This window comes from Pezoporus occidentalis, unplaced genomic scaffold (assembly GCF_034315485.1).
Source record: "Pezoporus occidentalis ecotype Australia unplaced genomic scaffold, CSIRO_AGI_Poc_V1 ctg93, whole genome shotgun sequence".
NCBI lineage: Eukaryota > Metazoa > Chordata > Aves > Psittaciformes > Psittacidae > Pezoporus > Pezoporus occidentalis.
Genome location: NW_026916294.1, coordinates 154,878 through 180,474, shown reverse-complemented (window position 1 = coordinate 180,474; position 25,597 = coordinate 154,878). Strand labels below are relative to the sequence as shown.

Genomic DNA, 25,597 nt, shown 5'->3' with positions numbered 1-25,597 from the left:
GAAAATCCTTCATTGATACTCAATTACTTTATTGTACTTGCTAGTTACCAATAGTGGATACAATATTATTAAACTTCTCTGCATTCATGGTCTAAATACAACCAGTCTCCTATGACTATTTAATTGAAATTGCAATGATTATTTAGCTCTGGTCAGATAGTTCAAGGCCAGGTTGGACAGAGCTTTGGGTTTGGGTAATGTGGTCTAGGGTGAGGCATCCCTGCCCATGGCAGGGTGTTGGAACTAGATGATCTTAAGGTCCTTGCCAACCCTAACTATTCTATGATTCTATGATAGTGTTGTTTCTTCTCAGACAGGAGGAGCTCAGGAGTGCATTTAAAAGGCATAATTTGTTAGTATATCAAAAAACTATTTGTTATGCAAAATAGTAGGTGTATAATGTTAAAATTCTCTTTTTGGGTGTTAGGGCAGGAAGCCTACACAGATTGCTCATTCCTATGTAGTCTACATATGTCTACATATATGTAGTCCACATGTATGTAAAAGTTACCTGCTACATAGAACTTGGGTGGTCTTTGTGGACTTTGCTACCCTCTGCAAAACCTAACTGCAGTAATGCCTTAAGTTATTATGGAAGGCAGATGTTGCCAAAGGAAACTCAAAAACAAGAAAAGAAAAATACAATGCCTCTGCCAGTGTATACACAATTAAGATATTTTGAGATGAACAAACAACTCACCTCTTCAACTGTGACGCTTAGCTTAAAACAAACTTCTGTAGTTCAGCTATAAACTGAACTACAGTTTATAGTAGTTCATAAACTGTATGAACTACTCCAAGGGGAAAATTATTTTCCTTAAAATGGCCGCTTCAATTTGCATTGGTACTGCTAAAAAATACATGCTGATGTGTCCTCAGTATCCAGCAGGCTTTGGAATTTAAAAAACACCCATACAACTTTCAGGGATGATAAAGGACTCTGGTTTTGGTGTCATTGTGGAGGGTTGCCATCTGTGAAAGGATATTCAACTCAATTGCTTAACACTGAATGATTGTGATTAGGTATAAGCAGTATTTCTGTCAAGGTTTCAGTATGTTTCCTATAAAACTGCCTATACTGACAGCTTGTTGCAGAAGTACACTTAATTCCTGGCCCTTCTAACCAATAGACTTTGACTTTTTAATATACAATTTGACAGTAGAAATTTCCCATATCTCTTCCTTTTTGAAGAATATGTATGTACACATGTTCTTACTGAATTTTGTGCAGTAAATATGTCCTTTTTGTTTCAGCAAAGCATTTATTATATATCTGTAGGAATAAAATATGTATGTGCACATACACCTGATAGCAATGGATGTAAATCAACACATCCACTGTTAAAGTCAATAGAGATCTACTAATATAACCTCATGATTTTCCAGTATATCTGCATATTACATTTTAATTATGATAATTATTTAGTAAACTAGGAGGATATTAGGAATTATTAAAGAAAAATCAACATATAGAAAAATGTTATAAAAATCTGTTGCATCTGCCAATAAAATGTCTTAATATGCAGGTTAGTAGGTCTGAGATCTTTTCTAATGCATGAGAAAATGCTGTAAATAATTTTCAAGTATTTTGATCTGCATAGTATGGCACTAGTAAGTGATTCCATGCATTTTTTAAAGCCTAATCTGTCCTTGCCAGATAACAGTAAGTACATATCCTATGTATATTTTAAAACCTGCTAACTATGCGTTAATCAAAGGTGTTTGTTCCAGTGATCTTGGTCAGTATAGTATCAGACTACTTAATGCCAAACAAATAGAAACAGATTATAGAGTCCCACCTATCTCTAAATATGTCTCTCAGTATGTGAAGGGGTTCATATGGACTGCATGTCATTGCATGAACAGTTTAATGACTTCTGAGTTCTGTGATCTGATGTGATAAAAGATTCGTGTGGTCCCCCGTGCCCAGAGCTGCACAAGTAGGATTGTCTTCTGCTTACAGTTGTTAGTATATGAAAATGCAACATTTTGATAACATGCACAGTTTCATTGTCCGTGTTCCTGAAAAGAGTGAAGGAATCAAGAATACAAGGCACAGAATTTCTATTCTGCTTAATGAGAGTTTCCCAGCAAGTGAGGTATTTCTCATTAGCTTTAAAGGGCAGTAGTCCACATACATGTCTCAGTATATAAAATATAGATTCTCCTAAATGCATCCATGAGTGTACAGCTTCTTGCACCCCCAGTCTGTGCAATAAATAAACAAATATGTAGTTCTAGTCAGGGAATTAAAAAAGATTAAGGATGATTTTGTGCCTTCATTTTAAGTTGAGTCTGAACTTTTGAAACAGGTGAGCAAAATAGCCTGCTATAAAAGATAATTTCATTTGCCAAAATGAAACTACCTTCTAGTATTAATACTGTAATGAAATGGTTTGAAATATGAACTAAGAATCTTAAGGAAAAAGATGCCCACATTCCCATGTTCAGTAGTTATTTCTATAAATTACATCCATGTAAAAAGCTTTATGATTTTATTTTCAGCATTGTCAGACTGTACTGTGGAGCTGTCATACTTTGCAGTCTTCCCTTCAGTGACAATCACATTGACAACATGTTATACTCCACATTGATTTTACAGTTAAGAAGCTGATTGTGATATATAGGGATTTTAAGAATTCAGCTGAGAGGCTGACTTTTGCCTTTTATCATTCCATTAAAATTTTATAACCATCTTTTTCATGTCATTTCATCCATGAATTCTTACTTTAGAAAGTGATAGCTACTGCTGCGAGCATAACTTTTCTCATGTTCACAGCTTTTTATTATATTAGCAAACTATCTCAATTACAGTTAATACTCATGTTTTACATAATTGTGGTGACCCTTTCAACCAAGCAGTATCGTGCTAGTTGATTTCTGTATAGAGTTAGATGACTCTGCTTGCCATTTAAAAAAAAAAGCAACACCGAATGAGTGCTGGGGACCAGGATTTAATGCTTTCCCATCCAGTGGGGCCAATTAAGCTTCTCTCAATCGTCTTGTTTGAACTCAGAGCCTTAAAAGTCTCTCTTTTAAAAGGGCAGTAGGGAATGCGTAGGTAGCTGTGCTAGCTGCCAAAATATGCTTTTCTGAGGGGAGGGGGAAGGACTAGGGGGACTGAAAGTTTAAGTTTGACAGCTCCTCCCATACATTACAGATTGTCCTTAAAGAATACTTCTATACTCTGAGTGTGTGTGTGGAGGTGAAGCAGAGGTTCAACTAATTGCCATGAATGTTTCACCTGTAATGCCAGCAACTTATTCAGTAGGAATAAAAAGGCTTGTCCTTCCCTTCACAACAAACTGCTTAATTATTGTGGAGTTTGTTTTGGTTTGATTTGTTTTTCTCCCCCTGCAGAAGCTCATAGTATTATACCTTATTTATGAGGTATAATTAGATAAAATGCAAGTTTGTGGCTCAGTGGTAAATCTTTCCATTTCCCACCTGCATTAAACTAGAATTTGAAGCAGTTTATTTTCAGTCTTCAATTCCATAGCAAATTTTCCTCTTCCCCCTTCACCCCAGCAAAATTTTCAGTTTGCAGAATATACATATGATTCAGGTTTACACCTCTCCATCTTTCAGTGAAGTCTAAATAATGGACTAAATTTTATTCCAGCTTATGACCTAATTGATTTTGCCCAAGAGTACATGCAAATAGAATTGAATTGCTCTTTACAACAGATCATCCTTTATACTTCTAAATGCTGAGATCTAAATTAATCCTAGAGTGCACAAGCATTAGATATGGAGCTCCATCCTTATTGCTATGTGAGTAGAACAGGATATGTGATATGGATGGGTTTTATGGAGTTGCTTTGTGATGCATCATATAATGAAAGAAAAAACACTGTTACTTTTTCAGATTTAAAAGCTAAAATGTAAATTTTATTGCTATCCCAATTTTACATCACTGTTTCCACTGGTATCAGTGAAACAGTCCTGATTTACCTCTCTCTGTATGTAAGAGGAGAACCAGGACTTCTGACTGCTTCAGCTGTTATTCTAAAGGAGCCTCTCATGGTGCTGGATTTATTTGTTTTATAGGTTTTCTTGTTTTCCTCTCTCTTTCTCTTTTCACTTAAAAATTATCAGGAATTATTTAACTTCCAGTGAAGTAAATTATTCTTCCTATAGAGATAAGAGTGATAATGTTCCTTGTGGTTTGGACAGCCTACTGCTTCACTAGGAATTAAACAGTGATGTTGTTGACCAGTGTGGAATTCAGCATATGCTGTGTCGTGTCCTGTGTCTTAGAAAACTCACAATCACTAATGAATTTTAAATTTTCAACCCTTAGCTTTTGAAACTTAGCCCCCCCCCCCAAAAAAAAAAATAATCCCCAAACCTAAAGCTATTTTAAAGTATTACTAAATCCAAGTATATATCTTTTAAAGATTTCAATAAAATGTAATGTTCACAGAAAAATCTCATAAATGTCAAAATTGCTATTGGCAGAGTAGGAGGGAATATAGTAATTTCTTGATCTGCTGTAGCAATTTATAGATTTCAGGATGTGTTTTCTAAGAATGCTAAATGTTCTGGAATTACAGCTGTTACTGATCAGTGATTGAGCCAGATTTGTGTTATTGCACCATGTTCCTGCTTGTACCTAGAGAGCAGTAAAGCCTCAATATAATAAAAAGCACCTGCATTTTAAATGAAATTTCAATTGGAAAACTTAACAGCCCTTCAAATTGCAGAATTTAACGCAGCCCAGTAAAGCTTAAATAACACTTTGCCTCCACAGGCTGAGGGTTTTGCATTCAAGGTGACTTGATTGTGTCGTGTGTTGAAATTATTTACAATTAAGGAATTCCTCTGGAGAGCTGCAGAGTATTTGCTGTTCCACAACTCCTATGCAGGCATATGGTCGGTCTTTTTCAGTATTCATGGAAGCTCCTGAACCTTTATGATAATTGAATCAGTTAGAGTGCTGAGTGGAGCAAGCATAAAACCTGTTAACCTAAAGGTCAGATCTGTGCATTGTTTATTTATCAGTAGGTGAAAGAGCTAAATCGGCAGCTTCTGTCACAGTTTAAGTAAAAAATCACCTAGAATATTAACAGGGAGTAGATAAATTGCAAAAAATGGATTAGAATTATAACCAGAATGAAGTAAAATATTGAATATATAATGAGAAATGCAGCAGGGGCTTACTGAGCTGTAACATATGCAGCTTTGTTATGCTTGTGCTGCTAGTTGCAGTTAGTAGCTAGTGCTCTAGAAAAATCTCAGCAAAGGCTAGAACTGCAGATCTACGTTGATACTTTGCCGAACACTTTCTCCACAAGCTAACAGCATCAATAGGACACTTTTGAGACACAGGAGGAAAGAAGATGTGGAGGAGGAGGAAGGAAGGTTGAGTGAGGGGAAGGTATGCTTAAAGAGCAGCTTGACTTTGAGAAGAAAGCCATATTCATCCCTTGAATAGCTGGGCCTACAATTTCTGAAGAAAATAGTTTAGTAGATTTTAGCATCTTTCTATAACTACTGCTTGCTACTGCTGACTTTTACAAATCACAGAGTTTAAATAATTTTCCTTTTCTCTCCTTTTTTTTTTTTTTTTTCTATTATAGAACCTGGACCTTTAGATCCACCACTTCTATTGAATGTTACAGCAAGGACAGCGAGCATCACCTGGCAGCATCCTTTAAAGCCAAATGGCATTATCACTCATTATAATATTTACCAAAATGGCAAACTGCATGCTACAGTGCTAGGAACTAGATCCAATTGCACTGTAGAAGGCTTGCATCCTCACGCTGTGTATGTGTTTCAGGTAGAAGGATGCACTTCTAAAGGATGCTCTCTTTCACCCAAGACCCCAGAAATACAGACTCTTCCAACTGCACCTGAGGATATTCCTGCTCCAGAGCTGTATTCAGATACCCCATCTTCTGTGGTCATATCTTGGCAACCACCTGTTTACCCAAATGGTTTGGTGGAAAACGTTACAGTAGAAAGGAGGGTGAAAGGAACAGAACAAATATCAACTGTGGTGACTCTCCCTCTCAGTCAGTCCATGAGTTACATTGACCAGAGTACTGCTCTGAGCCCTTGGCAAAAATTTGAATACAGAGTGCTGATGAGCACCCTTCACGGAGGCACAAACAGCAGTGCGTGGTCGGAAGTTACCACTAAACCATCCAGACCTGCTGGTGTTCAGCCGCCTGATGCAGAAGTGTTGGGACCAGATTCAGTTAAGGTGGGAATAATTCTCATTGGCTTATGGCTCTAACATGTTTTCCTTGTAGCAATTGTGTATTTAAGAGAGAGGTCTACTGGCTGAGCCAACAGATTTCTTTGCTGAAAAATTAGTGCTTGTCTTTTGGCTCAAAAGCATTAGATTCATTTTTTCCCTTTACACCAGTCTCTGGCATTATACTCCAGTTCATTTTCTTCCTTACGCACCTGACATGTTTTCAATATTTAACTTGAATGCTTGCTTTTAACTCCCTAATCAGATCAGAAAATGACTTACTATCTTCTCCAGGATGTGAAGACTTCATTAAAATGCTAAGAAGTAAAAAAAGGTTTTTTAATGTAATTGAATCTTGTCGATAATTATCAGCTTTACTGAAAATAGCTAATGAAGAAAAAAAATAGCATTGTGGTTCTCCTGGTTTATGAAAGAAGAGTCTTACAGGACTACCTAGGAAGTTTTCAATTATTCACATAGTTCTGTTGGGAATGAACTCTAGAGGACAGGATAACTACCATTGTTTTGGCTTGCATACAAACTTCATTCAAGGGAAATTAATGTAACCAAACAAGAGGGATTTTTGTAGCTTAGAAGCCTCTTTTGTGTAAATACACACATGCTTCCATGAACTCAGTCTTGTACTACTGCCAAAAGTATTGGTACAGTAGCTTGCTCACCAGAGCACAAAACAAAGGACATTTGCATAAGATTGAAGTTCATCTGTTGGTTGGGTTTTTTTTTGGTAAGCATTGTATTTTCAAAAAATGAACAGAGTTGTGTTACCAATGCAGTCTAAATAGTTTGAGGGTATGAATTTAAGCAGTAAAACAATGCTTATTGTTTTGCTTTGTTCACATGGAATTTTAAGCTATGAATAAACCCTACTCACCATTAGACAAAAATAAACCCTAAGCTTTTAAAATTATAAATTATTATAATATAATTATATTATGTATAATATTATGTATAATATTATAATTATAAACTCCTTTTAATATCTAAGGAGTTGCATGTTATCTCTGTATTAATATCAAATGAGTTCAGTATGAAGACAATGGTTGCTGTAAGAATTAATAATGATCGACCACTAGTAATTGTGATGATTTACCAGACTGCCTATTGAAGATTTGGGTGATCCACTTCCAGGACTCTGCCCTCTGTAGATATATCTTAATATCCACTACAATTTATAGTAAAGCATTTTTCATGGATTTACCAGAAGCAGCAATGCTGAGTAAACAGTAGCCCTAGCTCAATGGCACACATGTCCACATTTTATTGCGTGAGCTTTTACACACTGGCTTCAACTCTGAGCACAAAGAAGTCACTGCAACCTTTAATGCTTCAGTTAATGTGATAAGGGCATAATAATTTTATATCTTACCCATTTTTTTTTTTCTCTGAGTGCAGCCAACACCTAGTTCTGATTTTAAAAGCCTGTGAGTTTTCAGAGGTCTTATCATTCTTTACCGCATGTCTTGTCTTGAAATCAGAAGTGTGTGCTTAGTTGCAATTTTATTGTCTTTTGCTCATCTCCAACATTAAGTAAATCTACCAATACTGAAAGTGAGTTTGATGATTTATTTCTTTTGAAACCTGAAATCAGGCTGTGCAGTCTTCACTCTGCAATAATTTAATTTCAATACAACAATTCTTTTTAAATGTTTTCCTTTCCTGCCAAAGAGTTCAAATGCTCCTTTTTCCTCCTTCTTCCCCAGTTTATCATTAACATTCAAAGTTCTTTAAAGCCCTTTAATGTCTACTGTGTATGACCTTCTGTATGAGCGGTGGTCATATTTTGTGTCACTGCTGCTCTTGTAGTCTCATACTTGGGTTTTTTCCACATGGAGAGACATATTTGTTTGGTGTGTTAAGATTAATTTGTCAAAGATGCTGAAGTCTGGATGTTTTCATTTCCATGACTCAGTTTTGCTATTCATTTTTCTTTATTTTAAATATTTAGGTTAAAATGTTCGGTGTAATCGAAGGTGGCAGCATCTAATTGAGAAAAGTGACTTACATATATTCCTTTCCAAATATGCTCTCTTCTGAGTACCTGTCCCTCAGCAAAATTCTCTCTGTCAGTGCACAGAGTATTGGTATCCTTTGCTGATATGGATATAAATTCTTCTACTTTATCTAGCTTTTTTTACTTAGAGTTGTTTAATATAAGAGTCATCATAACTGGGAGAGACTTGGGAATACTTGGTACGGTTCCTGTGCAGAGGGTATTCCATGGCAGAGACATTACTTTCCTTCTGATTTATAAGATCCTAACACTTCTTAAAAATCTTAAAATTTCTCTTGATTGTCCAGGACAGCAAGAGATTTTTTTTCCTCTTTTATAATTGCTATTATTATTAATAGTATTATTGTTATTAATTATCTCTTCCAAAAATTGAGGTAAAGTTATAGGTGCAGAGAAGAGCTCATTGCACTTCATCACTGAAGATATTACAGATAAGGCTTGCTGCACCCAGCTAGCCATTTTCTCCTCTTCTGTTTGTTCGCTGTGTTTTCATCTTCCTTGTTGGTCTTATGTCTGTCAGTGGGATGAGCTCACTAGAGGTAGTATTCTTCTCTTCTTGTCAATCTTATGGCAAGTTCACATCAGAGCGGTAAGACTCTGAGACAACCCAGGGACTGTGCTGTGGTGCTGAGGCTGTTTTGTGGTCACAGTGAATGTACTAGGAGAATAGGTAGCACCTATTTTCAGATTATTTGTTTTTTTTTCTCTGCTCTTTCAAAGTAGGCTGTAGATCTGAATAGCTGCTCTGAAAACCCCTTGTGTCCCTACACCCCAGATGTATGCTAGTTGCAAAGGTACAATGACTAAAATGTAAAGTATTGTGCAAGGATTGCCGCTTAGTGGTTGAAAGGTTACTTGTGTGGAAATAGGATGAATCTGTTTTGGAATTGCTTTGTGTTGGTGTCTTTAAACCCTGATGAGAGCCCCAGGAAAGCAGAATTTCCCTCCTGAGCAGATCACCTACAAAGGGTTCAGATCAATTTGTACAATCTTCTTGTGCTGTACATTGCTCTCATTCAGTGTCTATGGTTGTAACTCTTAAACAGAGAATGTAAACCAAGCCATCTCTTTGGGAAGGAGATTTTAATTGCCTCTTGCCCTAGAGAGAGCTGTCCTTCCAGGTTAGAGTGGAAAGTATTGGAAAGGCACTGTGGGAAAGATTAGTGAAGGGCTCCTTTACCAAGCCACGGTTACAAATCAATAGAGGCTTTCAGCTGTCATTGCAACCAATCCCTAAACCATGAGCACAAATATTTACTTCTACTGAAAACGGAGGGAATTTACAAAAAAAGATAAACGTATTTCCATTCCTTTACTTAGTCATAGAATCAATATAAATGATTTGAGAGCGTGGAGAATTCAAAGTGCTCCAGGATAGTACTCACTTGGATATACAGCTTATTTTCATAGACCAGGGCTTATACTCTGCAAGGAGGAAAATATCAGCACAGCAGGTCACTCTTGGCAAAGCCACTTCTGATGTGCATGTGCTTAACATTTAATCTTAATCAAGATGGACCGATATCTCTCCATAACATTTAGCTTGCTTTCTTTTGTATGACAGGAAGTGTAAAGCTGTCAATAATTTTTAAAGTATCCATTCCTCTGACACCTGCATGATATTTTTTTAATATTTGCTGAATTGATAATGTTCATGGTAACGGAGTATACAGTGCAATAAACTGCTTTTGTGGCTGATTAAGTGCCAAAGTGAAGTGGAGAAATTCAGCAGCTGCAAAAGCCTTTTATTTAGTATATGCTAATGCCATGAACATTATTCCTGTTACACAAGATTTGCTATAACCTAATGTACAGAAGTATAAAAGAAATTGTTTCATTTTCTTGTGAGGGTTGCAATTGCTCTGCTGTTTCAATCCTACACTTCACACCGATATGACATACAGGAATGTAGCTAGGTTGAGTGGCTTGAGAGAGAGGCTGGTTTATACAGTAAATAATTACTTAAAGGAGTTCTTTATGTAGGAAAAGCATTATGTGTCTGGGAGTGCTGAACCAAATTCACTGTACTGTGCAAATTCTCCAACTTTGGCCTTTTAACTTTCAATAGGAAGACTTCCCTTTTGCTGCTGTGGTTTTCACTTGAGGGCTTTGGCCTGGGGATGACAGCTGTAGTCTTGATTATTGGCTTAACTGAGGACTTGCTGACACATATTTGCTGCTATTGTTCTCCCTTGCTGACCAGTGCCACCAACTGGACCACTAACAGACAAGAAGCTCTAGCCATTTCCTGTCATTCTTTGTGTAACCTTCATCTCCAGATGTAAGTTGCATGAGCTGTAGGTAATCCTGGTGTTTCTGTCAAGGGGAAAGGAAATTTTTGGTGCTCAGATAGGTTAGAAGAGACTGATTTCATCTTGGTTGGATGAACTAAGTACCTCATTGACACATAGTTCTCGTGCCATGCTAATCCTTGATGGTAACATTAGTTATAGAAACTTCCTGCAATTTAATTAGATAAAAAATCATGATGATTTAATTGACCTCTCTCTTAATATATGTTATATATGTTGCTGTCTAGAAATGAAGGGCTGTAGTGATCCTGAAGCACCAAATCATCATTCTTCTGATTAAATTTTTTTTTCATATTGATTTAAATCATGTCATTGATTTTTCCATGGGTTATTTCTTTTCCATTAGTATTTCCTCATGATTTCTCTGACTGAGGGAGGATTGTAGACTTTTTAATTCCATTTTTATTTGTGTTTCTATTGCCCTCAGAGATGGTAATTGATTTACAGTTCAGCTGCATTCATTTCTTTGTATAGAAGAACCTGCAGCAGGGAAAGCTAGTATTGCACCTTACAGACTGAACAATGTCATCAGCTTTCTGTCCACAGGACCTTCAAGAGTTGCAGTCTGCACTCTTTCATTGCAGAAGATTATCATTTACTGGTATAGAACAATAAAATTTTCCTGTAGCGTTTCTCAGATTTGACTACTAAATTGCATGTGCAAGTGAGTGACCACAGATAAATAAGGCTCTATTTTATAGTTTTATTCTGTTCTTCATTAGCCCTGAAGCTGGATAGTGAACTGCTAAATGCCTGTTGTTCTGTAAATAGGCTGGGACTAAAATACATGGGAGAAAGATTTCAGCTGTATGGAATGGATACCACTAACTTATTTAAAGCCATACACCCTCTAGTTACAATTTGAATATCATCCAGGAAAAGGAAGGTGTTTTCTTTATTCATTTGGAATTACAGTTCTTGACACATCTTCTGGTATGAAGAAACGTCTTATGTTTCTTGTCATACCTGTTAAAGTTTGCTGTCTTGTGAGGTTGCTTCTGATTACAGAACATAGGATGCAATGGTAGTAACTCCATGGTCACTGAAGTCAGTGACTAACAGAGAGGCTATCCTTCAGTGGTTACCTCTGCAGATCACTGTGTGTGACAAAATAAGGCTATGAAGACCCCTCCTTCCTTCCAGGTTAACTTCCCTGTTACTGTTTCATTCTCAAAGTGCTTCAGACTGCAGTTGCCCAAGAACATGATTTTGAGAATACAAACAACATACCTAGGCATGGTATGCTAAAGGCAAGCAGAGTAAACTCACACAAGCTTCATGCTGGGGAGAAAAAAGGAGTTTAGATTTTATTCACCACACTTCCAGTTTTATGCAGGTACACCAGGTGCACTGGGGAAATGGTTTAGGAGCGATCAATCCTTGTGTGAAGACTGCCCTGTAATACTGCTAAGGTCAGTGAGACCTTGGTTTATTTGCCGCGTAAGTGCTGCTCGAGTGAGTTAGAATACTCCAGCACCCATAGGAGCAACTTTAACTTGCACACTAGAGGTTTTCCATGTTTTAGGACTGTGATTTCTTGCACAGCTTGCTCATTTGGTGCAGTTCACATAGTGGGGTGTACTATCAGCATCAGTGGGGGTTTCATCAGCATTATCACTCTGCCTTTGATATAGCTTGAACACTTTGTTGTAGGTGTTCAGGGTCATAAATGAATGCTCTGTCTGGTTTTGCACCTCTCAAGCAAAGTGCTGCTAGAAGTTTTTGTAGTAGCAATCCATTACTGCAAACTTGATCATGCCATTTTGTGGTAGTGCTTTCTGAGGCTGGAGGTAATTCATGTGCGAAGTGTATGAGAAATAATTGCAGCAGCCTCTGTCAGGATTTGCTTTTCTGGTGTGACACTGTCTCTTGACTGAATCCTGCTGTAATTTCTGTGAAGACAGATAAGAATTCATGAGGCAATTCGTCTCCCAACTACCTTTGAGGGGGCTAGGGGTTGGCAGAGGACTATAGTCCAGTGGCTGGAATGTAGAATTAGGGTACCAGGTTTTGTCTTCTGTTTTGCTTATTTCTGATACATGACTTAGTCTGGGATTTAGTCTTTTCACCTCTAAAACAGAAATAATAATACTTACAATTTGAGATTTACGGTATGCTTTGAGACCAACAGTGAAAAGCTCACAGTAATGTATTTATTGCATTCTGTTTGTAGGTGTTACAAGCAATAGCTAGGAGAAATGACAATAAAATAAAGCCAAACGTACTGATTTAAAATCAGACTGGTGAAATCAGGCCTGAACTGGTAGAAAGTTACTCATGTGCCAATTTTTCACAGAAAACTCCAAGGTTATAACTGTTAATAGGGGGAAAATGGCTAATTTTTGTCTCTTTAAATTTTGTGGTGGAGAAAATAAGGTCCTTTGATCTTTAAATGAAAGCTTCCAGAGTCATTACATTGAATCAATTAATCTCTCCCAGTAGCTACCTTATTCTGTCTTCCTCATGGGCATCCTCTTTCATGGTCTCAGTGCTGAGCTTCAAATCAATGAACAAACTGTTACTGCTTCCAACACAGCCTGGCTAGTGAGCTTTCCTGCTTTCATGCATTGCCAAGCTCTTACCTCAAACCTTGGCACATTAAAATGGAGAAGAGGCCCAGTAGTGCCGTGTGTGTGTCAACCAGGCTTTCTCCATCATCTTATTTTACACTGTATGGGTCAGGCAGTCTCTCGCCTCTTGACAAGAGAGGTCTGTCAGATACTGCATGTCCTATCATTCCCAAGTGACATATGTAGTTCAAAGCAGGTCATGTGCACAGCAGTGACTGTGAGTATCTTTGGTCATCCCCTTATTTAGTTTTAAAAAATACTAAGCAAAGAGATAAGTGATCTACGTATCTGTTCATGAGACAGAAATTGCACATGCTGCATAAAACTCAGGAGCTGAGGTTCTGGAGCAGTGTCTGTTCAGCTCATGTTACTTATGTTCTTTTATGTGGAGCTGTAACAGTATACAATGAATCTTATGCAAGTTCTATTTGAGTATCTTTGTGGGTTTAGGCATAGAAGTTAGGTGCTTAATCTGTGATGTAAGTAAAAAATAACTCCTCCTATCTTCCAGGAAATAAGACAAGATCTGGAACAAGGAGAACATTTTTTAGACAGTTTTCTCTTCTGAAAGTGTCGTGCTAGGCATTTTCTCAAGCATTTGACATACAGTTCTTTATTAGAAGCCATCTTGCATTAAGCCACAAGAGGGTATTTCTTTTCACTGATAATGACAGATTTGATGATTTTGCTGTAGTGTGTTGGACCTTAAAGTCTTCTGTACTTCTTCCAGCAACTTCAAAGATACATCCCTGAGAATAAAAGCACGCAAATCATCCTCTTTCTGTGACATATATGTACAATACACCTGTATATATATATATATACATATATATATACAATATGCTGTATGGTAGCAACAAGAAGCGCTGGGATTGGAAAGCTTACTGGCCCCAATGCTTCCTACTTTGACATGGTTTAATCAAGCACTGTACAAGGAATAATTAAAACATCCCTGAGTTACCAACATTGTTTCCAGCACAAATCCAAAACACAGCCCCATACCAGCTACTATGAAGAAAATTAACTCTACAGCAGCCAAAACCAGCACATACTTGCACTTGAACCATTTTGTGTTCTCTGTGCTAATCATCCATTGTTCTCTACTTCCTAAGCTTATGGCTAGATCACATGAACTACTTCAGAATGAGAGTTTTGCTCAATATCTGTGAGAATGGTGCAAAATTGATTCCTACCTTCTGTGAAATTTTGCTTTGCTTTATCAGTAGTATTTTACTTATTTGTTTGATCTTGATTTGATGTCAGAAGTGACAGAAACCTGAATACAGGATTTGATAATTAGCCAGAGCTAAGCCTTTCCTATTTGTGCTGTCTTTACTCAAGATCAGCCTGTTCCTAACTCTCTGTTTAATAGTATTCCAGATTCTGTTATCAAAATCCTTCAGCTTTCTCCAGTACTTTGCTGCCAGGTTTCTTATAAGTCTGAAGACCTAAGAGGTCCTTCTATATCTCAGATATAACATTTCCTAATCCCCAAGGGTCCTTTAAAAATCATTTTATAAATCAGGCTTCTCTGTTTCCACAGCCACGTGTAATTGTGCATATACCTTTTTAAAGATACTTAACTTTGGAGGCTGAAGAGAATTAAGAAAAAAGCTCAACTTAACTGAAACTGAAGTTATCTTGGTATTACTATTTAACACTCGAGTATTATCTTTGTTAATTTTATTCTGCACATACCTTCATCTGTCTTTTTTCCATTTCTGTGTTCTTTGAAATGTTAGATTCAATCCTTAATTATCCCATGCCTGTGAGGAAAAGAGACAATTGTTATAGATGAGTTGGTCAATTACAAGGGGAACAGTCCTAGGGATGAGCAAAGCAAAGCTAGTATTCTTCCTACACTGGGACTCCTAGGAAATCCTAGAGAAGGATTGATAGATGCTCTTATACCTTTATGAAATTTTGATGTTCTTAATGTAGTTACATATCCTCTTGTCAGTCTCAAGTCCCGTCTGTCATGGTACCGTGGCAAAAAACCTTAAAACAGAATTCTGAACCTCCTTGTACTTTATGGTACAGTGGTTCAATGTGATTGTTCACTGGAGCTGGTAAGAATAAATATGTAGTAAAAGAAAACTAAAAGAACCCCAAACTTTAACAAAAACCCACATAACCACAGTCTAATAAAAGTCAAACCTCAGTAAGCACAGCAGTATGTGTGTTTGTGTATGTATATATAAACATGAATTCCGTATGCAAGTTCCAATTTTTTTGTGATAAAGTTTTCTGAGCATAGTTTTATAGTTCTAAAAATGGAAAATTGTGCCTGTTTTGTGTCTGATACCTACCAGTGTAATTTATTACTGAAAAATAGAAGGGAATTTCATCATATAAAGAGCACAGACAAATCTTATTTCTCATCGGAGCTAATATAGTTACATATGGCTGAAAATTGTGCAAAGTATGATTTCTTTTTACTCTGCCACTCATACGTGGTAATACCCTCTAAGAAAAATTGCAATTAGTTATACTTATCGTAACTAGTGTACTTTTGCTACTGCATTTGAGCATCTCAGAATTGTGAGTGAAGCGAAATACTGGTGAAGCTAAATAGCAGGTTTTTCAATGGCTGCAACTGTTACTGCAACCCTCTCTAAAATTAAAGGAGGCTAGATTTCTAACTGATGTACCTTCAAACAGAAAATCTCTGTTAGGTCATACACAAAGTCTGTTTTGCTGAAGAAGGAAAAGCACATCTTCAAGTCCCACTCATGTCCCTTTGTATCATGTTGTGTCTATATATCTGCATTCTGGCTGTAAGAAATAAGCTATTTTAATTTTTTTTTCCCCCCCTTTTTTCCCACTATCAGGTCTCATGGAAACTTCCTCTAATACAGAATGGGGAAATCCTTAACTATGAAATTCGCATGCCAGATCCACGAATTGTCATTCCTGGGAACATTTCATCAACGTTAAGTCATTTGGTGACTAATCTTATACCCTATACAAACTATTCAGTCACTGTAATAGCTTGCTCTGGAGGTGATGGCTTTCTAGGAGGCTGCACAGAGAGTTTGCCTACAAATGTGGCTACACCTTCGACAATTCCTCAAGGGGTCAGTCCATTGTCTGTGACTCCTGTCAGCGAATCCTTTATTGCCATTTCTTGGCAACCACCACTAAGGCCAAATGGTCCTCATCTGAGGTATGCTCTTAGTTGCAACTGAGATCATGATTTTCTTACCCTTACCTAAATCTGACTCAGAAAATTTTGAGTGTGCAAACTTTATGATGTGATAGTTAATTTTTGATTTCTTGAAGTTCCTCGTTAGGGTTCAGGAGTCAATGAATAGACTCATGGAAAGTGGGTATGTCTAGAGGCAGATAGTAGTGTGAGCTTTGAATTGTTTTGAATTTACAGAGTTGGGATTATTTAAGTGTGCTGTCTGTACAGGAAGGCTCTGGATCTTTCAAACCAGTGCTGTAATATTTGCAAGGTCGTAACTGTTTTGGGCTGCAGCATCAGCCACTTTTTGGTGACAAGTTCAGGCAACATTGCACCAACAAAATTACAAGTATGAGATCTCTGTGAACATAAGTATTTACCACATCCAGTATTCAATACTCTATATAGGTTATTCCACATAAAGTGACCATTTGGAAGTGTGATAACATGGAATAATCTTCAAAATTTAACTGTTTAATAAATCACAAATTAGAGAGTGTGTGGGTAAAATGGAAGCTAAAATGCCACAAGTCTGGGGGCAAAGCAGAAAATGGCAAAGGCAAGGGAGTTCTGGGTACAGCAGACTGAATGTCACCACAGGAACCATGGAAAGGCATCTCCTCTGAGACTTGTCTGGAATGCTGTGATGACATCAGCAGATTGCTTGAATCTGTTGACTTCTCAGTGTGTGTGTGAGCACATATCTACATTAAACATATATCTGAACACATGAAGATTTATAAAGCCAAATGTATTTTTATATATACATGATTCAAAATGTCAAACAAATCTTTCATTCTAGAAGTTTAACATATTGTGAAACATTGTGCATGGAATTATATCCCTGTGCTCCATATGCTCTGGTTAGTAGCTCTCTTCTAGATGCACTGATGGGTTCAATAATTATCGTGTAATGCTATTTCAGTTGCATATGTTATTACAGCACAGTAGCTTGACTCTTTCTTCAGGCTTAATTAGGGCACACTGCAACTGAATGAAATGAGGATTGCTCTCTAGTAAAATTTGAAGTTTTTGAAAAGCAATCCCTGTTATTCTGGGGTTAACAACATGACCATTTTACCATAGATTATTGAAGTAATTCAGCACAACCTACAGCTACAGACTTCATTTCCTTCATGGTGTGCCATGCTGCCCTCAACAAGAACAACCACTGAAGCAGCTGCTCTGTACAGCATGATGGAGCAAGAAGTCTGCAGCAAACAGAGTAGCAACAGCAGCTGCCAGTGGGGGTGATTTACACATGATCACCATTCAGTGTTTCTCGTGACTTGTCTATGGAATATATTGGACAGAATATGACAGGATCGTTCCTAATAAAACTGCAAAGGTCTGTCTTTGGGCTCTTTTGACACTGATGAACAACTCGTGGGAACTTCTTGGGATATAGGTCATTTGAATGATTTGGTAGAGTTGGAGTTTAATTAGTTTTTAGTGTTTAATTTTTGAGGTAGTACTCCTAACTTCCACAGTAATTTTGTTTGGCATCACTTAGGTCAATGAAACAATGCCTGTTTGTACCTGTTGATCATTCCCCAGACTGAAGGGACAGCTTCTTGGTTGATTTCCGGTTTTGAAGCAATGCATAATCACTGTATGCAGTAACTATTAAATACCCTCTTAATTCAGGGTCTCAAATCTGGAATAGTATTGTCCAACATTTCCTCATCTGATTGGAGATGATCTTAACATAAAAAAGATAAATGTCGACTTAACAGATAAAGCCAGTGGTCAGAAAAATCATTGCAATGGCGAGGCAACACACCCCAAAGCATTCTGCAGAATGCTTGAGCACAGAAGGAAACATTTTCACAAATAAATGCTTAAAATGAGAGTCTTTAAGATCTTCCTTAGTATCCATATACTTTTGGCTGGAATTGAACAGTAGCACTGTTCCAAAATGGAGGGGTGGGGAAGGGATGATCCACAGCAGCACTTCAGAGAATCATGTTGTGTATTTAAGTGAATAGACATGCATATGACCTATTTTGCTGGGCATCAGTGGAAACAGCGTTGTAACTATAGTTTGATTAAAACCGCAGCTCACCGTTGAAAGCAACTTGAGGCTGGCTCTGTAACTGATAGGAAGAGTACAAACATTTGGTGTCATACAAAGAAAATGCCACCATCAAACTGAAACAAAAAATGTTTTAAAAGTCTTGTGAAATATAATTAAGAAGAAGAATCCTAAATATTTTTGAACAAAGCTATATAATATTCTTTCCTTTAGAATATAGTTTTATATGTAATCCCTAGAATGATTAGGAAATGCAAAATATATTAGTTTGTGCAAGCATTAAGTGCTTTGTAAATTCCGTAATGGTTTTATATGAAAGATAATGAAGAGTGAGTGGGCAGAATGGGCAGAAGGCATGTTTTCCAAATCAGGCAATCTCATGGTTGACCTGATGAAAGATGGGCTTTAGCTGACCTGCTGTTTGGAACAGAGACAGGAATGCAGCTTCAGATACTAATTAAAACAAGGATGAAACAGTTTGGTGTTTCAAGCTCACATCACGAGTGTCAACCCAAACACAAAGGTGCCTTGCTAAGGTCTACAGCTGGATCGAACAGTTAACTCATTCTATGCCTGTTTGCCACCCATAATTTACACTGTGGTTATTTGCAAACATGTTAAACACAAATTCACACTTCAGTTGCTATTGCCAGTAAAATAATAATAACAATGCTATATGTTTTGGCACATTTGCAAGAAAGAGACATTGTCGTTTCAGATTCTGGAGCTGTCTGTGCATATCAGATGGCATCAGTCAAGTCTGCATGAGACTTGACTGTTACTGGGCTGCTTGGGCTTGATCTTCATAGCATCTGTAAATCGTTAAATGCACTAATTTTTTCAAATGGAGATGCTTAATTTTCCATTTGCAAAGTAGTTTAAGTAATTGAATTTTTTAAATCATGAAACATTAAAAAGAATGTCAGAATCTCAGAAAGTTTACAGCCTTAAAAACAATATGATGTGTGCCTTTAAAAAAAAACTGTGTGGGTTTTTTTGTTTTTTTTTTGTGTAATAACATTAGTTGAGGTAATCCCAGTGTTCTGCTTGTCTTTTGTGTTAGATATGAGCTCCTGAGACGTAAAATCCAGCAACCACTTGCATCAAATCCCCCTGAAGATTTAAATCTGTGGCACAATATTTACTCAGGAACTCAGTGCTTTTACGAAGATAAGGGTCTTAGCAGGTGAGATTACAAAAACTATAAAACAAATGCTGGCATTTTGTATAGTGTATGTTTAATAGTTCAAAGTATTTCTTGTGTCTTTATGTAGTGACATATTAATTATGTAATGAAATATTTTTTGTCATCGTCTTTGGTATTAATCATTCTCATATGCAGGCATCTATTATTAGTCTGTCATTCTTAACTCATATTGTTTTGCTCTGGAAAACAAATGAAAATAGAGATATTGTGAAATTTTAACATTGATATGCTCATGCAGTCAAACCATTTAGATTCATGTGTCCATACGCTCTAGATTTGTGTGTTGGCAAAGTCATATCAGAGGCAGAATGGCTGTTTGAGAAGTCCTAGCTGGAAAACATTTGAAACTTGTTTCAGCATTGTTTTTCTTATCTGGCTTTAAAAGTGCAGATTAAAAATTATTTTAATATCTCCAAAGTCAAGAAGAGTATTCATCACACTCTCAGCAGATCCAATTTAAGGGCAGCTTTGTGTTAGCTTCATGATAGTTAAATGCAGAGTGTTGAGAGTGGGGAAATGGAGGGTGAGTTCCGTTTCTCAGTACGAAACAGACCCACTGTGTTGTATAGAGCAAGACAGTTGCTCTTGATCAACCTTAGTTTCTTGCATCTCAAAGTCAAGGCTACCACGCGTGAAGCAAGCAAATGCACATATTAAGAACCTGTAATAGGAATGTCAACATGGATTCTACACTGTTTTTTTTGTTAAGTAAAGTTTGAGAAACATTCATGGATGGTCTCAAGAAGTGTGTGTTCTCTGTGCTTTGGTGTGGTTTATGAGGACTGCGGTCAATCATTACCCTTCAAATACCTACTTGTTATGATAAAAGCTGTGTGAGCATCCCTGCTGAGCAGAATGTGAACCAGCAGAATATGGCCTCTAATTGTGACTGTTATATAGACTGAACCAAGCCAAGGGCTACTGCTTCTGGTTTTCCACTACCTACTTGGGGAAAGTCACTGCTCATTTTCATCCATTGCAATAGCTGACATGCAATTGCCTGATCCTGCCCAATTCTTTCAGCCGCGTTTAAGTTTTGCATACAGTTTCCTTTAGTTTTAGTTTAGCTCATTTCAGCAGCACTGATGTGTGCAGCAGTTATGTTAGCAGTTTAGAGAGGGCAATAAATTCTGAAAGGGCCTTAGTGACAAGTCATTAGGCACAATGACCTTTTTGGTTGAATGAGCTATGACCAAAAAGGTGTGCCTAACCCTTGGACACACCTGAACACTTCTTTTGTGGAGGGTTCTGCAACCTGCAGTTACGTTTTTGCAGTCAACAACTTGGGATGCATTTGTGGGTGGAGGGAAGGTACTGCAGAGAGACTCAACCTTTGTTTTTCACAGAAAGAAAACCTGTATATCAGTGTCTATTTTTATTTGTATCATACTTTAGGCATGTTTCAGAATTACTGAGATTTTATTATATTCCTGACAGAAGTCTATGTTTGCAATGACTTTTTTCAGATGGCATCTTCATTTCTAGTAGACTAAAGCCAAACTTATTTTAATCTTTGGAAATATGAATAAAAAATGAATCTTAAAGTCTCATCATTAAATTGCAGAGCTAGATACTGTGCATTTTTGCTACAGTGTCCAGGAAAATTCTGTATGTTTGCAAGCAACTGAAAATAATAAGTGGAAAATAAGGTGTTTTATATATATATGTATATATCATCACCATTCTACCATGCTTATAGTGACAGTTGGAGCCAATTAGCTTCCATTAGCTGGCTTTATTCTTGGTGAGACTGTTATAGCTTAGCTCTTTTGAAAATCACTCTTGATCATTGCATAATATGGGGTTATACAGTAAAGCAGTTAAAAGTAGAAGTAAATATACACTATGACTTTCCTTTTATGGTGAGATATCTAAATAGTAAGCATTTGCTGCGTGTTCCTTAATGTAGATGTTTATCCCAAAGTACTGCAGCCTCAGTGAATCTTTGATGATTCTGTATTTGCATGGTTTTGTGTGAGGGTTTTTATGATGAAATTATATGTTAGATTGTGAAATCCCACTTAATATACATTAATATGCCTCTTGGTATAAAGAAGAAATTATGGAGTGACAGTCACTTTGTTTACTAAATATATATAAAGTATTTACTAAATCTATTGACTATACACAGTTCAGATGAAAATGACTTTATTAAATGAGTTTACATTCTTAAGGCACTTTTTTAATGATGTTTAGTTGTGGGAGAGTCCTGGCTGTGTGGTGAATCCCTTTTGAAAATGAGACTCTGCAAGTTAAAATCAATGGGTTTCCCAAAAGAGGAAAAAAGCCTCATTTGATTAAATTCTGATCCAAATTTTGGCAGGTTGCCACTGCTGTAATTACGTATTGAACTGAGCTATAATCTCTCAGCACCTCAGAAGCTACAGCTAGGAAGAAGTGAAATAATGTGTTTTATTTTTGTTACCATGCTAACCACGCTGAATTATTGCAGAAAAATAGAACCCTTTTGTAGAGTCTTCATTGGTGCAAACCATTGCAGCTGAATTTTTCAGACCAGGGCAGGGCAAGAAATAGCAAAAGTTTGGCACAGGGAAAGGTTCACAGCAAATGTTTTCTACATCTCTATCTTTTGTTCCATTTAATTATTGTTTAAATGTCTCAGGTACACAACATACGAGTACAAGCTCATAGTGCACAACAAAGTAGGATATACATCAAGCGAAGAAGTGATAGCTACTACATTAGCAGGATTACCAGAGAAAGGAAGCATCCTCATTGCACGTGCTGTTAATCATACTGCTGTAGAAGTGGAATGGTCAAAACCAAGTAAGTGTGCTTAGTATTTATTCCAGTAACTAGATGTTAACATGCCATCACTTATGTTACTCTTCCTTGCTCTCATACGAAACACAGTCCTTGTCTTGATTTATAATATACCTAAGTGTCCTTGAAAGGAGAAAGAAGAAATGGGGAAAAAAATCTGCACATTTTGCTATTTCTCAGTCATGTTCATATTTATTATATGCCATTTCTGCAGGATGAGAATAGTGGGAGTGAAGAAATAGTTAGTGCAAACTCATGAGAAATCTCTAAAGCAGTACACACAATCCTATTGTATTTGTGGTGGTTTTCATCTCTTCGTATAAAAATTTATATTCCTTCAGGATGAGAAGATCCCCTTTCTCTCTCATTTTGCTCTGTTCCTTAAAATGAATTTAGTCAATTACGCTAGTTACTTTGCTAATGCAGCAACAGGGAAGCTCTTCATGACTTAAGTGCAAATGATTTTATAAGGACTGGGTGCTGAATTGCAGCAAATATAGTCTCCTTATTTTATAATTGCATGCCTACAGTAAGCATTCTTACAAAAACTGATTGTAATAGATCTGAAGCAGGTCACTGAAGTTTCGTTACCTTAGTAATCTAAACCCCTGAACTTCTAGATGTAGGTAATGCAATCTGGTTTTATTTTTATTCATACCTTAGAAATTTCTTCCATGTGTGTTTGTCAATGCAAAGGTTAAACACTAAGATGAGGCCATTTATTATTTAAGTTCATCTGGATGATCAGGTAGTGAGGTGGACTGTGAACTGGCTGAAGGAGAGAAGCCAGAGAGTTGTAGTCTATGGGGCGGAGTCTAGTTGGAGGCCTGTAACTAGTGGAGTGCCTCAAGGGTCAGTACTGGGACCAGTATTATTTAATATATTCATCAATGATTTAGATGAGGGAATCGAGTGTACTATCAGCAAGTTTGCTGATGACACTAAGCTGGGAGGAGTGGCTGACACGCCAGAAGGCTGTGCTGCCATCCAGCGAGACCTGGACAGGCTGGAGAGTTGGGCAGGGAATAACTTGATGAAATATAACAAGGGAAAGTGTAGAGTCCTTCATCTGGGCAGGAACAACCCCAGGTTCCAGTATAGGTTGGGAAGCGACCTGTTAGAGAGCAGTGTAGGGGAGAGGGACCTGGGGGTCCTAGTGGACGACAGGATGACCATGAGCCAACACTGTGCCCTTGTGGCTAAGAAGGCCAATGGCATCCTGGGGTGTATTAGAAGGGGGGTGGTTAGTAGGTCGAGAGAGGTCCTCCTTCCCCTCTACTCTGCCCTGGTGAGACCCCATCTGGAATACTGTGTCCAGTTCTGGGCCCCTCAGTTCAAGAAGGACAGGGAGCTGCTGGAGAGAGTCCAGCCCAGGGCAACTAAGATGATTAAGGGAGTGGAGCATCTCCCTTATGAGGAAAGACTGAGGGAGCTGGGTCTCTATAGTTTGGAGAAGAGGAGACTGAGGGGTGACCTTATAAGTGTCTATAAATATATAAAGGGGGAGTGTCACGAGGATGGAGCCAGGCTCTACTCAGTGGCAAACAATGATAGGACAAGGGGTAATGGGTACAAACTGGAACACAAGAGGTTCCACTTAAACTTGAGAAGAAACTTCTTCTCAGTGAGGGTGACGGAACACTGGAACAGGCTGCCCAGGGAGGTTGTGGAGTCTCCTTCCCTGGAGACATTCAAAACCCGCCTGGACACATTCATGTGTAACATCATCTAGGTGTTCCTGCTCCGGCAGGGGGATTGAACTAGATGATCTTTCGAGGTCCCTTACAATCTCTAGCGTACTGTGATACTGTGATACCTTATGTATTGTATTACTTCTCATGCTGCAATAAGCATTGTAATTATTTTATATACCCATGTTTCATTTTTGTTATCAATAGTAGTTTTCAAATGACTTTCTTATTTTCTCTGAGAACTTGGGAGTCCTTAATGTAAGTTGCCTTGCTATCTTTCTTTTTTTCTGGAAAACCTACTGAAGTATTTAGGTCTTGTATCTGCACCACTTAAAAATAACATATTCTTGATTAAAAATTTCCATGACAAAACTGTGTATTATTATATCTGAAAAGTCTAAATGCTTTTGGCTTTTATAAATGCTCTTTCCCAGCCAGCTGAATGCTGTTCAGTGGTGCAGTGTGCCATCTAAAGCAATATGTATTAATGCTTAAAGGTTTTGTCTTAATTATTCTTTTCATCTTGATTTCTACTGGAAAAGCAGTTGCATTTGATCAGATCCAAACTGTCTGTCAAAGTACAGATCAGATAACAGACTACATCTGGGTTACTAAAATGAAGAAGCAAGGCTTGACTGGAATCTTTGTTTATCCACCATCTCAGACCAGTGAATGTCCTTCCCTGTGTAGCCAGAAAATTGTAGTATTTGTAGTATTTTCTTTTCTCTGGGGGAGCTAGTGCTGGGCAAAACACATTTTAGGAAGAAACATGAGGAGCTGTTTTTTTCTCCTGTAAATATAATGCTTCTGAGTATATTGCAGCTTTACACATAGATGACACTATCATGCTTGTTCTGAAATAACACATATACTGTGTCCAGTTCTAGGTTCCCCAGGACAAGAGAGACATGGAGCTCCTGGAACAAGTCCAGTGAAGGGCTACTAGAATGATTAAGGGTCTGGAGCATCTCTCCTGTGAGGAAAGGTTGAGGGAGCTGGGTCTGTTCAGCCTAAAGAAGAGAAGGCTTGGTGCAGGGGGGGACAGATCAAAGTATATAAGTATCTGAAGAGAGGATGTCAAGAGGATGAGGCCAGACTCTTCTTGGTCATGCCAGGTGATAAGACAAGAGGCAATGGACGTAAACTAAACCACAGGAAATTCCACCTGCCCATGAGGAGGAACTTTACTGTGAGCATGACTGAGCGTTAGAATAGGTGCCCAGAGAGGTTGTGGAGTCTCCTTCCCTGAAGATATTCAAGAGCCATCAGGATACAATCCTGAGCAATGTGCTGTAGGTGACCCTGCTTGAGCAAGGAGGTTGGACTAGATGACCTCCAGTGGTCTCTTCCAACCTCATCCATCCTGTGAACGTGTGGGTTTTGATTTTCACTATGGCCAAAAGGCCATCCGTATGAAGTTGAATGTAGCTATAATTTAAGGCATAGGCACTTGCCCCTTGCTCATAGTTAGAGGAAAATCTCATTTGCTTTCTTCCTTCTATCTGGCTGAAGTTATCCTCTCGCAGTGGCAAGCGTCACAGTACTGCTAGCAGTGGGTTTCACCTATTAATTTG

The 25,597-nt window shown here is 37.7% G+C and overlaps 1 protein-coding gene across 4 annotated transcripts in view; it reads left to right on the top strand.

Annotated features, from left to right (window-relative positions):
• The window catches only part of USH2A (usherin), a 372,227-nt gene that overhangs the window by 238,971 nt on the left and 107,659 nt on the right, over window positions 1-25,597 (top strand). For all 4 annotated transcript variants that reach the window (XM_062605800.1, XM_062605798.1, XM_062605802.1 and 1 more), the window contains exons 41-44: window positions 5,583-6,211; window positions 15,951-16,285; window positions 19,405-19,527; window positions 22,172-22,335. In XM_062605800.1, the coding sequence (XP_062461784.1) occupies window positions 5,583-6,211; window positions 15,951-16,285; window positions 19,405-19,527; window positions 22,172-22,335 (1,251 nt within the window). The remainder of the gene's footprint in view (window positions 1-5,582; window positions 6,212-15,950; window positions 16,286-19,404; window positions 19,528-22,171; window positions 22,336-25,597) is intronic.